The sequence below is a fragment of the Mustela putorius genome, unplaced genomic scaffold (assembly GCF_011764305.1).
Source record: "Mustela putorius furo isolate JIRA1106 unplaced genomic scaffold, ASM1176430v1.1 tig00003976_pilon_pilon_pilon, whole genome shotgun sequence".
Classification (NCBI taxonomy): Eukaryota; Metazoa; Chordata; class Mammalia; order Carnivora; family Mustelidae; genus Mustela; species Mustela putorius.
In genome coordinates, this window is record NW_025422118.1 from 4,933,175 (window position 1) to 4,947,406 (window position 14,232).

A 14,232-nucleotide genomic window follows, 5' to 3' on the forward strand; every position below is an offset into this window, starting at 1 on the left:
ACTTTTGGTATTTTAATAATAATGTGTGTTGGTGTGGATCTCTTTGGGTCCAGCTTCTTTGGGGCTCTCTCTGCTTCCTGGACCTGGATGTCTGTTTCATTTTACAGGTTAGGCGAGTTTTCAGCTATTATTTCTCAGATAAATTTTCTGCCCCTTTTTCTCTCCTTTCTTCTTAAGGGATCCCTCTAATGCAGATGTTAGTATGCTTGATGTTGATATATTGGTCCCATAACTGTCTTGTTTTTTTTTTTTTTTAACTTTATTTATTTAAGTAATCTCTACACCCAACATGGGGCTTGATCTTACAACCCCCAAATCAAGAGTTGCACACTTCCAACTGAGCTAGCCAGGTGCCCCGCCCATCCTCTTTTTAAAAAAATCCTTTTTTCTTTTTGCCGTTCAGTTTGGGTGCTGTCCAGTACCCTGTCTTCCAGATCTCTGATCCATTCTTCTGCTTCTTCTAATCTGTTGTTGATTCCCTCTAGAAGTTTTCATTTCAGTTAGTCTTCATGTTCTCTTGGCTCTTTTTTAATATTTTCTATCTCTGTTGAAGTTTTCCTAGAATTGTCCACTTTTCTCTCAAGTCTGGTTCGCATCTTTATGACCATTACTTTGAACTCTTTATCAGATAGACTGCTTATCTGTATTTTGTTTAGTTCATTTTTGGAGATTTTGTTTTATTCTTCCTTTTAGAATAGATTTCTGTCTTTTTGTTTTGTCTGGCTCTCTCTATTTGTTTCTGTGTATTAAGTAGGTCAGCTATATCTCCTGGTCTTAAAAGTAGTTGCCTTACCTGGAAGACATTCTGTAGTGCAGTCCCCCTTGTCACCAGAACCTGGTGCTCAGAGTTGTCCCCTGTGTGGGCTGCATTTGTCCTCCTATTGTGACTGGGCCCTGATTGCTGTGAGTGTGCTGCTGGTGGGTGGGGCTGTCCCTTAGCCCAGCTCTCAGCAGTAACCAGCCACAACTATTGCAGGTGCACTGGTGGGCAGGGCTGTCCCCCAAGTCTTCTTGGCTGCAGTGTATTCAGTCCCAGCACAGCTGACTTAGAAGTTTGACTGTAGCTGCTCAGGGCATGTGAGAGGTTGAGCTAGTCCCCTGCAAAGCTGGCTGAGAGACCTGACCACAACTGCAGTGGGCCTGCTGGTGGGCAAAGCTGGCTCTCCCCCTTCCCTCAGGCAGAAGTCACTTTGAAGGGGTGCTGGTCTGTAGGGTGTGGTGGATGGTAGTCATTTTGGGAAGTATTACTCCTGATGGAGGTTGTCTGCTGGGTGTGGTGGGGTAAGAGCTGCTTTGGAGGGACCCTTGCTAGGATGGGTGGATTGGATGGGGCAGGTTCACAAGGGAAACTGCAGAGCCGGCAAGTGGAGTCAGCGGGGTAGATGGAGAGTTTCAGGCCTGGCTCCTGCAAGTGTCTAGCCGGCTAGGCTGAACGAGGGCAAGAAAAATGACTCACCAGCAGTTCCATTCCCAGAGAAAGCTGTTACAGATCCCTGCCCTTCTGGCATTTGTCCTAAATGTCAATAAATCTCCTTCACTATAACTTAGGCACTTTTCAAACTGTTGCTTCTGCTGGGTCTCAGTCCAGGTGACATAGTGCTGTCCCTTTAAGAGCAAAGTCTTGACTTTCTGTAGCCCTCTGGATCTCTCAGAGTTAAGCTCAGGATTTTCTAGCCAGACATTATGGGGGTTTGTCTTCCTGGTGCAGGGACTTGGTCGCCTCCTCAAGGAGCATCTCTGTGCCTGTGATATCTCTGCCACTTGAAGGTTACTGCACCAGGGGTATTTTTGGTTTCTGACCAGTTGTCTGCCCCTCCTACCCTTCACATTGGGTCTTCTCTTTATGTCTTTAGCTGTGAATGATCTGCTCTGGTAATCAGCTTGTTTTCAGAGTGAGTTGCATGACATGTAGTTGTCATCCTGGTATGTCTGTGGGAGAAGGGGAACTTATGATCCTCCTACTCCCCCATCTTCCCCTGTTCTCATGGCTACCATTTTTATCTATCTATCTATTTATTTATTTATTTAAAAGATTTTATTTATTTATTTGTCAAGAGAGCACAAGCAGGGGGAGCAGCAGTCAGAGCAGGCAGAGGGAGAAGCAGGGTCCCTGCTGAGCAGGGAGCTCGATGTGGGACTCCATCCCAGGACCCTGGGATCATGACCCGAGCTGAAGGCAGACACTCAACCGACTGAGCCACTGAGGCATCCCTCATGGCTACCATTTTTAAATCACCTTTTTCTTTTTTTAACTGTGTCCTTTGAAAAACAAAAGTTTTAAATTTTTAAAGTCCACTTTGTCAGTCTTTTTCATTAATGGTATTTGTTTAAGAAAATCTTTGCCTAACCCAGTGGTATATTTTGTCCCATGTTTTTATTCTAGAAGTTTTATCATTCTGACTTTACTTTTAGGTTTACGAGCTAATTTTAGTTCTTTTCAGGTATAATGTAAAGTAAGGGTTAAGGGTCAGTTTTCCCATACTGATATCCAGTCAGTTGTTCTAGCTCCATTTATTGAAAGTACTCTCCTCTCCCTTTGAATAACCTTGACAACTTCGTGGTAGATTAGTTGACTGTGTAACTATGGGTATCAATATTTTAAATATGTATTTATTTATTTATTATTTTTTATAATGAGCATAACATATTTTACCAAGCAAGGAATTAGTGGGTGAATAAAGTTATACTGTAGGGTGATATCTCCAGAAATCTGGCAGGTAAATGGGAATATACTAATTATAAGTCCTCAGAAGATAGGGACTGTTTCTGTCATTTATTAATTGAGCAACAATGAACGAGACATACATGGTCTCTTCCCATGTCTGCCTTTTTAGAGCATGCAGTTGAGTAAGGGAGACAGACAATAAGAAGGTAAACACAGGTTTGTATAACATAGATCATGGTAAATGCTATAAAGGAGAAAAATAGGCTTAGTCAGTAGAATGAGTGGGGGATCTCAGAAGGCCTCTCAGAGGGATTATGTGTGTTCAGGTAGCTGGAGTAGATTATGTGAAGATCCTGATTGCAAAGGTGAAGTTTGTGTATTTGAGAAACTGAACAGAAGCCCATGTGGCTGGAGTGCAGTCCTTACAGCACAGAGTATTGGTGAATGACTTTGGAAATGTGAACTGTGGTCTGACCATGCAGGGGCTTGCTGGCTGTGATAAATAGCCTCGATTTTATTTGAGTGCATTGGGAAGCCCCTAAAGGTTTGTTCTTTTGTTTTTGCTTAAGACTATGTAGCTACTATCTAGATCAGTACGTTAAGTATAACTAGCAGCTCAGAAACCTCCCTTTTGGTCTTATCCAGTGTTTATAGCCCACTCTCTCTACCTCCCAGTAAGCAAGTACTATTTTGACAGATATCTCCATAGAGTTAGTCTATTTATTTATTTACTTGTTTGTTTGTTTGTTTGTTTATGAGAGAGAAAGAGTGAACTCGTACGAGTTGGGTGAGGGGCAGAAGGAGAGAGCAAATCCTCAGGCAAACTCCCCACCTAGCAGAGAGCCTGATGCATGGCTTGATCCCAGGACCCCGAGATCATGACCTGAGCCGAAGTCAGATGCTTATCTGACTGAGCCACCCAGGTGCCCTCCATAGAGTTAGTCTTACCTTTATCCTGTTTTGAACCTTATATAAATGAAATCACATTGTATACTATATCAATGGCTTCTTTCACTCAAAATGACATTGTGAGAGTCATCCATGTTGTTGAGTATAGCAGTAGTTCCATTTTCTTGCTGTATTTTGAGAGGTAGTCAAATGATTGGGTTCGTTTTTGAAAGGAGACTGGCTGTTATATGGAAGAATAGATCATAGGCAGGAGAAGAAGCATGAAGACTGAAAAAGTAGCTATGGAATAGACTAAGTAAGGAGATTGGACTAGCGTGAAGAAGAAAATATATGGAATGAAATAGGCAGTTATGAGATGTATACTTTGAAGATGAAACTCCAGGAGTTTACTGATACATTGGGGAAGAGTAGAAGTGAGGGTATGGGATGTATTGCAGTCCCAGATATCTGGCTTGGGCAACTGATATGGAGGTTTCTTTTTTTCTCATAGGAAGACACATGGAAGTAGAATAAAAACTAAGTTGGTTATTGGGAATTTTAAGATACTTGTGAGATACAAGGGAAGCTGTCAGACATATATTTGGATGGCGGCTATGGAACTTATTGGAAAGAAGTGCAAAGTATGAATAATTTGTAGATGAGGTGGCGGCTGCCCTAGAGAGTACGGTATTGAATTAGAAGATCTGAGTTTCACCATTTTCTTTCAGCTTCTGTTGGATGTGTTATTAAGGACAAATCACTTGGTCTTTTTGAGTGCCCTTTCTTCACATCTATAAAATGGGAATAATATTTTGCTTCATAAGATTAAATAAAGTGTAATGTGTGAGGAAGGCCACATTTTGTAGTTATTTGGGCCTGAGAATGCTCAGAAAAGTTTATTCATGCCTATACAGTTTGAGTTGGTAGGAAAGTCAGATTATGGAAGACCTTGAGAGGTATGGAAGGGACTTGGTATAATATGGGGCTTTAGAGTTTCTTAGAAAGGGAATAGACTTAAAGTTTGGTTTAAGGACACATCTTCTAACTGTTGTGCAGGGAGGAATTAAAGATGAGAAATATCTAGAAAATCAGTTGTCATAGTTCAGGATTAAGGTGCTGAGGGCTTGGCCTGACATGGATCAAAGAACAAATCAGAGATTTCAGTGGAAGAAACTACAAGATTTGTTCAGTGCCTCATTTTGTGGCTTCACTGAGAGGGGAGAATCAGCCACCCACATGACTAAGGCTTCTAGCCTGGGAAGCTAGAGAAATAGTGGAAGCAATGACAAATCTGGGGTAGTCTGAAAGGAAAAATGAATTAGGGAAAGGACAGTTCATTCAGTTTTGAACATCTGACTCCTATAGTATGGTTGTCTTTGGGTAGCTGGATATTTTCTGGCAGTTAGATATTATGGTAAAGAGGGCAAGAGATTGATTCTTTTTCGGGTTTAATCACTAATGAGCTTTGTGGTCTTGGAAAACTTAGCATCTCAAATATTAAATGTAGTCATCTAAAAAATGAAGCTAACACTTGTCCTGTCAGCTTTACAGGATTGTTTTGAGGATCAAATAAGAATGCATGTGAAAATACTGTGTAATGGTAAACTCCTATATAATTTTAAGATGGTAATGTTATTTCCTTTCTTAGTTCAAATTAAAATGAAATATTTGGTTCTATGGCTAGAGAAGAAAAGGGGGAAAATACCAAACTTCTTAAAAGTTTGTGTTTGGAACTAAATCAGAAACATTAGAAACCTTAGTTCTCTGAATACATATGCCTGAAAACCTCTGTAGATTATAATTTGGGAGACTAATCTGGAAGCTGATCTTGTTATGACAGTTATGAGAACCAAAAACACAGGTTGCATCTTGTCAAATGTCAGTATTTAATTTGCCTTCAAGTTGGAAGTTCAAAGAACTTCTGAATTCCACCTGTACAGTTGCCCCCTGTGGTTATAGAATTTTAGAACATACCATTCTTTGTCTCTGAACTACACATTTTTGCCAAGGGTCAGATTAGAATAATGTTTCAATTCTTCAGCTATGCATAAAGAAGTGATTCCTAACATTTATCAGCGTTACCAGTATGTTACCACTGGTTAGCATTACTGATTCTGAAACCAAACTGCCTAGATGTAATACCAGCCCTGTCAATGAAAGACTAGCCTTGTGCACTTGAACAAGTCATTTAACCTCAGTATGCCTCTATTTCCCAGTCTGTAATGAGAACTAAGGTTAACATCTACCTGAAGGTTGTTGGGAGGATTGCATGTACTATAAGTAAAGCACGGAGATTGGTTCCTGGTACATACTGAGTGCCATTTAAGAGTTAGTGGCAGTGATTGGGAATAAAGAACATGAATAGAAGAATCAGATCCTCTCAGAAGTTATGGCTGAGTGAAGTAGAAGTGATAGCATGGTAAAAATCATAGGGCTTAGTGTCAGATACACTTAGATACAAATAGTAATTCTGTCCTTTTTGCTTTATAGTTTAAAGCAAGGCACCTAACCTCTCTGAAGCTCAGTTTCTTTTCCATATGAACCAAGAGTCACCATACCTATCCTACAGATTTGTTATGAGGATTAAATTAGAAAATGTACAAACTGCTTGGCCCAGAGTAGATGCTAAAAAATGAGAGTGCTGTCTAATACCCCCCTGCACCCCATTCCACTGTAGAGTGATAAGGGCAGTTTGATTTCCTGTATGCTCTTGTATTCATTTGTTTGCAATTTTAGAGCTTCTAAAATTCTTTCCATTTTAGCAGTGTAAACAGCAGCTGTTTAATTGGATCCGCCTTGAAAAGTGTATTGTCAGCTTTTCTTTGCTGTTTTGGGTTATGCGCTTTATCATTCTGGTAAATTCTACAACAATCAAGATAGTAGACATTATTAATTGTTCATAGAATCAAACTGGACTGTAACCTCACTGTCCTTCACAGTATTCCATGCAGCTAAAATCAGTTCATCAGACTCAATACAGTAGAGAATCCTCTCGGCCTTTAGGGCTTTCTAGAAGAAATGTTCATGAGATAATCAAAATAATACCTGAACTGTCCATTAATCCTGTCTCAAGATGTGGACTTGTCACTTTATGACTACACAGAGTGGTTTTAAAACATTTCCTAATAGATGCTTATCTGTATTACAACATTGTTACATAACGTTAACATCTTTAGGCACCTTCTAGAGGAGGTGCAATAATTATAAGAGTATAATGCAATAACTACAATGCAAAGATTGTAATGCAGTGACCCAACTAAGAGGGTGCATCAGAATCAGCTGGAATGTGATCTTAAAATATTCATACTCTAGGCCTCACCCCAGATGTATCAGATTCATCAGTAGATAGATGTTGATTGACATGTACATTTTGTAACACTACCCCAGATGATCAGAGTTATGCCACTGGTTAAAAACAACTAATACTGTTAAGAGTATAGCAAATCAGGCACCCTCATACTGGTATGATGGTATACTGATACTGCAGAACCATTCTATAGGCTGTGCTGTATCTATTAAAATTTCAAATTTGTCTAATAAGAATACATACCTGCCCAAAGATGTAGTTTCAAGAAAGTTTCCTGTAGACCAGTTCATAATTTCAAACAATTGTGAGCAGCTAAATGATCGTCAGTACACAAATGGTTAAGTACATCGTGGTATAGATAGCACAGTTGTTTATTGTGTTACTATTTAATAAAGTATATATGAAAATTATACATGCTGACATAGAAATATATCTAAGATATATTGTTAAGTTGAACAAGAAAATCACAGAATCAAGTTTATTTTTAAAATTTTATGTGTAACTATATAAAAATTTGGAAGAATACTCATCAAAGTATTTACAGTGGTTATCCATGACAGAAGAATGGGAATGATCAAGAGGGAGGAATAGGCCTTTTTATGTTTGTATTTAAAATATTTGCAATAAGATTTTGTTATTTTTTGTAATAACAGAGAGAACCACTGGACAAAACACGAGTGATTTAAAGGAAGCTTGTATGGAACCTAATTTATATGTGTCAGAACACTGCTTACTTTGCAAATACCAGTTTTACCCTGAGACTTGTCGTTTCTAACTTTGGAAACAGAAAGGAATGCAAAACTATTTTGAACGTTTGCTAAGAGGATAATATTTTGTTACTAAAATTTTAGAAGTAATTGAGGGTTTCAAATAGATAAGTATTTAAGGTAAAAAGCATTTGACTTGTATCAGAATTATATTGGCTACCTGTTTTAAAAATATTTAGTGTTTGTGTATATCTGGATATGAAAACTAGGTACAGGATATTTTAGTGAATTCTTTTTCAGTTGAAAAGCCTCTAACCTGTGAGAATATTAACATTTTTTAATCTCCTCTTTTAAAACTTTAGGCCCGATGAGAGAAAGGGAAAGTTAAGGATGCTGGAGCAGAACAATGGATTTCTCTTTCTCTTTCATGCAAGGGATCATGGGAAACACAATTCAGCAACCACCTCAACTCATTGACTCCGCCAACATCCGTCAGGAGGATGCCTTTGATAACAACAGTGACATTGTTGAAGATGGTGGCCAGACACCATATGAAGCTACCTTGCAGCAAGGCTTTCAGTATCCACCTACAACAGAGGATCTTCCTCCACTCACAAATGGCTATCCCCCATCAATCAGCATGTATGAAACTCAAACCAAATACCAGTCATATAATCAGTATCCCAATGGGTCAGCCAATGGCTTTGGTGCAGTTAGAAACTTTAGCCCCACTGACTATTACCATTCAGAAATTCCAAACACAAGACCACATGAAATTCTGGAAAAACCTTCTCCTCCACAGCCACCACCTCCTCCTTCGGTACCACAAACTGTGATTCCAAAGAAGACTGGCTCACCTGAAATTAAACTAAAAATAACCAAAACTATCCAGAATGGCAGGGAATTGTTTGAGTCTTCCCTTTGTGGAGACCTTTTAAATGAAGTACAGGCAAGTGAGCACACAAAATCAAAGCATGAAAGCAGAAAAGAAAAGAGGAAAAAAAGCAACAAGCATGACTCATCCAGATCTGAGGAGCGCAAGTCACACAAAATCCCCAAATTAGAACCAGAGGAACAAAATGTAAGTTGAAACATATTTTTAAAAATTTTGTAATAATTCAGATTTACTGGAAGTCCAAGAGATATTTTCCCATTTTTATCCCTTCAAATTTAAATATTTCTGATAACTTTCTTTCTCCTAATCCGAAGCAAGGAGCTTGAGATAATCTAATGGGTGCTGAGTAAAATTTTTTGACTAAATGAATGTACATCATTAGAGTGAAGAAATATTTTTAAAACAAGGCTGCTTATGTTTCTTTGTCTAATAGTTTCACTTATTTTTATTTGTTTATAATGAACTCCTGGTTTCTAAAGATGAAGAGGAAAGGCAAAGAGAAGATGGTTAATTATATTGTTTGTTTGTTTGTTTGTTTGTTTTTATTTAGGCCAACTTTTCCCAGTGTTAATGACTTAATACTCATTACTAGTGTGTTTGCTACAAAATAAACTGAAGTGGGGCACCTGGGTGGTTCAGTGGGTTAAAGCCTCTGCCTTCAGCTCAGATCATGATCCCAGGATCCTGGGATCGAGCCCCATATCAGTCTCTCTGCTCAGCAGGAGCCTGCTCCCTCCTCTCTCTCTCTGCTTGCCTCTCTGCCTACTTGTGATCGCTGTCTGTCAAATAAATTAAAATCTTTTAAAAAATAAATAAATAAACTGAAGTAATAGAGGGACTCTTTTTTTATTAAAACCACTTAGTATTCTATATATTAAAACTTCAGGTGGAATTCTTATGAGTCATCCTTCCTAGGTATGATGCATGCTGCCAAATTTTTTTTAGTATATCTGCGGTTTAGTATGAATTTCCTTATTAACAGGTATGTAACAAAGCAGGTCTAGCTTGAGTGAAGTTTTTAGTTAGTATTCTAATACATGGTGTGCATTGAAGACATTTCCCAGACATTGATGAGGAAGAAATAAGTATTTTGGCAACATTAGTTTGCTTTTATATCTGGTATGCCTGAATAAGTTAATTTGGTATCTTCTGTTTAAAGAAGTGCTTATTTCATACCAACTCACCTTTTCCTTGGTAGCTGGGTTCAGGTACTTCATACAGCTCAAATGTAATCATTTTCTGGAGCAAAAGGCTATACTGATTCTAGACTCTCCCAAGTCTCAGTGTAATATTTCAAACATATTTCAAAATATTTTTCTCATTTTTCTATAGTTTTATTTATTCATTTATTCATTCGTTTATCAATTATTGATTAAGTACGTACTCTGTGCTAGACTCTTTGCTAAGAATAGGAATAAATGAAATTAAAAGTGTCTACTTTCAGTTTGCTTATAGTCTAGTAAGAGGAACAAGATAATACACATTATGTACCAATGTATGAACAAAGTTGAGTTTTGGGGAAAAATCCAGGGTTTTTTGTATTGTTTTGTCTCTCTCCCCTTTGTTTCCCTCCCCCCCCCGTAGCTTTTTCACCTTGCCCCCTTTCTCCCTCTCCCATCCTTCTTTCCCTTTTTCTCTTTGTTACTTTCTCCCTTCCCTCCTCTCTTTTTTTCCAAAGAGAAAAAAGAGTTCTTGTTAATTGAATTCTGATTAATTAAAATCTATCACACATGGGGGATAGTTACAAATTTAAGCAATGAATGCTGTAACAGTTGTACTCCATTCTGATCCTGGAACTTTAAAGCTAGGGCCTCCAGCTTGTTGTTAGTACCATCCTTCAGTACTGTACTGTACTGTACAGAGGACCAGTGATGTTCACAAACTAATTGGTTTTGTAACCTTATGTTTTTTGTTGTTGTTTTAATTAGGTTTCTTCAACTTGAACAACATTTATTTTGTTTCCCTTAGGACAGTTTCTTGTAAGTGTTCAATTTTTGATACCCTTGTGCCTCCTGCTTGTTACTAAGGGTCCAAGCCCTTACTTGGTGTTAAGCATTGTAGAGGGCTTAGAAATGAAAGAGGAGCTCAAGTGAGAGTCTGCTGATGCCACTGGACAGCTCCCGCCCCAGATGCTTAAAGAAGCATAATGAGAACTGAGTGCTTGGAGAAAAAGTTTGAAACATTTGTCCTTAAGCTGGATTTGCTTTTATATATAATTTTGTTCCTTCAAAGCCCACTCATAGGTTCTTTTTTGAACAAACAATCTCGTTCAAGGTAATAGTTCGTGATTTCTCACTACTTCTTTCTTTCCTTTTCCTTGGTGTTTGATCTTACAAGTATTTCCAATTCTGAGCTGTTTGGCCTTCTAGAGAGTGACTGTTATTTGGAACAACCTAAGTATATCTCTCAACAATAAAATGTGTCCAGACATCTCGGCAGCAAGAGATCTGAGATCACTACTGAAATTGTATATTTTGTAATGCTCGTTTAGCTGTTTTTCCTCCTATCAAATTAGAAACATGTGGAAGTGTTTCTGCATGTCTTCCTCCTTGGCAGGTATCATGCCTATGGCATGTGAGTGTAGGCCCTATTCAGACATTGGTCTTCCACCAGCACCTCAGTGGGCTTATTCACTAAGACTAGTCTCATTAACTCTTAGTTTGCCATTTTCACTTATAAAAAGCCGAATAGTGGCTTCTGTTCCATCAGCACTAAGTTAGAGCTTATGTTTGTTTCAGAGTATTAGGTCTTAAAATTCTTGGAAACTTTTGACATGCAAAATGTTCTTTTTGTACAGATAAACGTTTTAGTGTTTGAGATTATGCACTTAAGCTATGGAGAGTGCTGTGAATTGTATAAGACTGATGATTCATAGACCTGTACCCCTGAAACAAATTATATATTATATGTTAATTGAAAGAAAGGTTATGTACTTAAAGTCATTCAAAAAGTAAAAGAAAAATGCATGAATAATTTATTGCCTTTGAATTTTTTTTCCACCTTAAATGTTGATTTAAGATTTTTTTTTTTGATTTAAGATTTTTTTAAATGTACGATTTTGCTTAATGTTTTGAAAATTTTTAGGGATTTGGAATTCTGCCAGGTTTGATGCATGTTATTCTAATAAATCTCTTGCTTTTTTTTTTTTTAAGATTTTATTTTAAAAAAAAGATTTTATTTATTTGACAGAGAGAGAGATCACAAGCAGGCAGAGAGACAGGTAGAGAGAGGCGAGGAAGCAGGCTCCTTGCTGAGCAGGGCTCGATTCCAGGACCCTGGGATCATGACCTGAGCCGAAGGCAGAGGCTTAATCCACTGAGGAACCCAGGTGCCCCAGATCTCTTGCGTTTTAATAAAAGCATTAGGGCAAATTTTTTAAAAGGAATATTTTGGATAATGTTATTTCATTTTAGTTGCTGTCTTAAAGTATTTTTTCCTATTAAGAAACTTCTTGTTATTCTTTCTTGGGATATAGGTCTTTCCGTATGGAATCAGCTAAAAAAGTAAAAAAAAATGCTATATACCCATAAAATCAAATATTTAAAACTGAGGAGAGCTAACTCATTGTCATCTTTTTCTCTGACACTCTCTTGCTAAAGCAACGCTGTTAATACCAGAAAAGGTATCTTTTGTCCTTACTTGATTTTAATCTCTTTAAGCTTATCTATCCTTCCAGCAACTAAAGGAAAATGGATGTTATACCCAGAAGTATTTTATCTGTTGGCATTTTCTGACTCATTTTTCTTGACTCCTCAGTATTTGACTTCCATTGACCATGTTGTCTTAAAAACTTCACCCCTTAATTGGTGTTTATGATACTATGTTATCTGTTGGTTTAATCTCCTTACTTTTCTGCTTTCTTTTGAGCTCAAGTCAGTGTCCACTAAATATTTTTCCCACCCAAGCCCCAACCCTGCTTAGCTTCTGAGATCAGATGAAATCAGGCACATTCAGGGTGGTATGGCTATAGACTAAATGCCTCCTAGATATTTCTGTTTTGTTCATGCATTAGCACACTTTACAAGGTGTATTTCCTTTCTATCACTGCATCATCCTTATTTGACTTGTTTTTCTTTCTTTTATTTATATAGTCTTGAAAGCTTAGAATAAATCTTAGGCTTATTTCTCTCCCTTGCCATTGTTTCCCTTTTAAGATGAATCTGTAAACAATTTTAACAGTGTTTTAAGCTAGCCTGAAGCAAAAGCTAGCATTCTGAAACAAACCATTAAAACAATAATAATACATTAAAAAAAGATAAGGTATTTGGGGTTTTTTTACATCTTTTTTTTTCTTTTTTAAAGATTTTATTTATTTATTTGACAGAGAGAGAGATCACAAGTAGGCAGAGAGAGAGGCAGGGAGAGAGGGAGAAGCAGGTCTCTGCTGAGCAGATAGCCGATGCAGGGCTCGATCCCAGGACCCTGAGATCATGACCTGAGCTGAAGGCAGAGGCCTAACCCACTGAGCCACCCACACGCCCAATTTACATCATTTTTTTAATCTTGAGGTATATTATATTCTAAGAACAACATTATTAATAAAATTATAGGTCTATTTCAAGATTTCTTACTATCTTCTGTAACATTCCACTTGGAAGGTAGAAAACCAGTAAGTTTTTCTCCAAGGAAGGGTGCAAATGGAATGCAGTATTGCATTACTGCATGTACCGAATGCAAACCAGGAGGAAAAGGAAACCCCCCCAACAAAATAAGACATTTGAATAATAAAAAGTTTTGAGGGAAATTCCATCTTTAATCCAGAAAGGGAAAAATGTTAATGGACTTCAGACCAGTTCTTAAAATAATAGTAGGATTCTGTTGTTTGGCAAAGATGAGTCACTCCTTATCTATCTGCCCTCAAATGGAGTTTCGGAGATCCCTTACTCCCAGACATCATGAAGATTGACTGTGCAGAGGAGGATGACTCCCTTTCTTAGCGACGTATGTACTTCCTCAAGTGGCCTTGTCTTCTTGTTGGTAGCTTGAGAATGAGAAGTGGAGGTGAAGGCTTAAACAACTTCTGTAGATTGAAGTGAAGCTACCCAAAGGGCCTGTGCAAATGGGGACAGTATTTCCAGACTGCTTTATTCTTATACCAGCATTTTGGAAAACAGTTTTCATTTGAACTTAGATTTTTCTTTCCTTGCTCAACGAGTGTGTCCTATTAGATTACATAGTCATGATACCACCACAGACAAATCTGACAGTGAATTTTGTGCCCATCAGCAACTTGTCACTACTTTTTTTCCCAAAATACTCTCCATGTAATAGCTAACATGATTTTTAAAAAACATAAATTGGTGTATGCTACTTCTTTACCTCATCCTCTTTGGTGGCTTTTTATTGCCCTTAATATAAAACGCTTGACTATACTTGTAATATAGCCTGCCTCCCCTCTCTCATCTTATAACCTCTCTCTTTGGGTAATTAAGTCAGTTGTAAAGGCCTTCCTGAAATTTCTACTTTTTAAGCCCCAGAAACTTCACACATGCCATGCCTTCTTTCTGGAATGTTCTGCCCATTTTTTAGTAGACTAACTACTCTTCCTCTGACTCTCAGATTATAATGGACTTTCTCAGAGAGGCCTTTTCTGACCTTCATATTTAAAGATACACACTCTGGAGCGCCTGGGTGGTTAGTGGTTAAGTGTCTGCTTTTGGCTTGGGTCAGGATCCCAGGGTCCTGGGATTGAGCCCCATATCGGACTCCCTGCTTGGTGGGAAGCCTGCTTCTCCCTCTCCCACTTCCCCTGCTTGTGTTCCCTTTCTCA

General features: G+C 38.1%; 1 protein-coding gene across 6 annotated transcripts in view; it reads left to right on the forward strand.

Annotated features, from left to right (window-relative positions):
• NSD3 (nuclear receptor binding SET domain protein 3) overlaps positions 1 to 14,232 on the forward strand; it is a 121,330-nt gene that overhangs the window by 39,534 nt on the left and 67,564 nt on the right. For all 6 annotated transcript variants that reach the window (XM_004758222.3, XM_045070915.1, XM_045070916.1 and 3 more), the window contains one exon: positions 7,930 to 8,648. In XM_004758222.3, coding sequence (XP_004758279.1) covers positions 7,974 to 8,648 — 675 coding nt within the window. In that variant the 5' untranslated portion in view covers positions 7,930 to 7,973. Of the gene's footprint in view, positions 1 to 7,929; positions 8,649 to 14,232 lie in introns of those variants that run through there.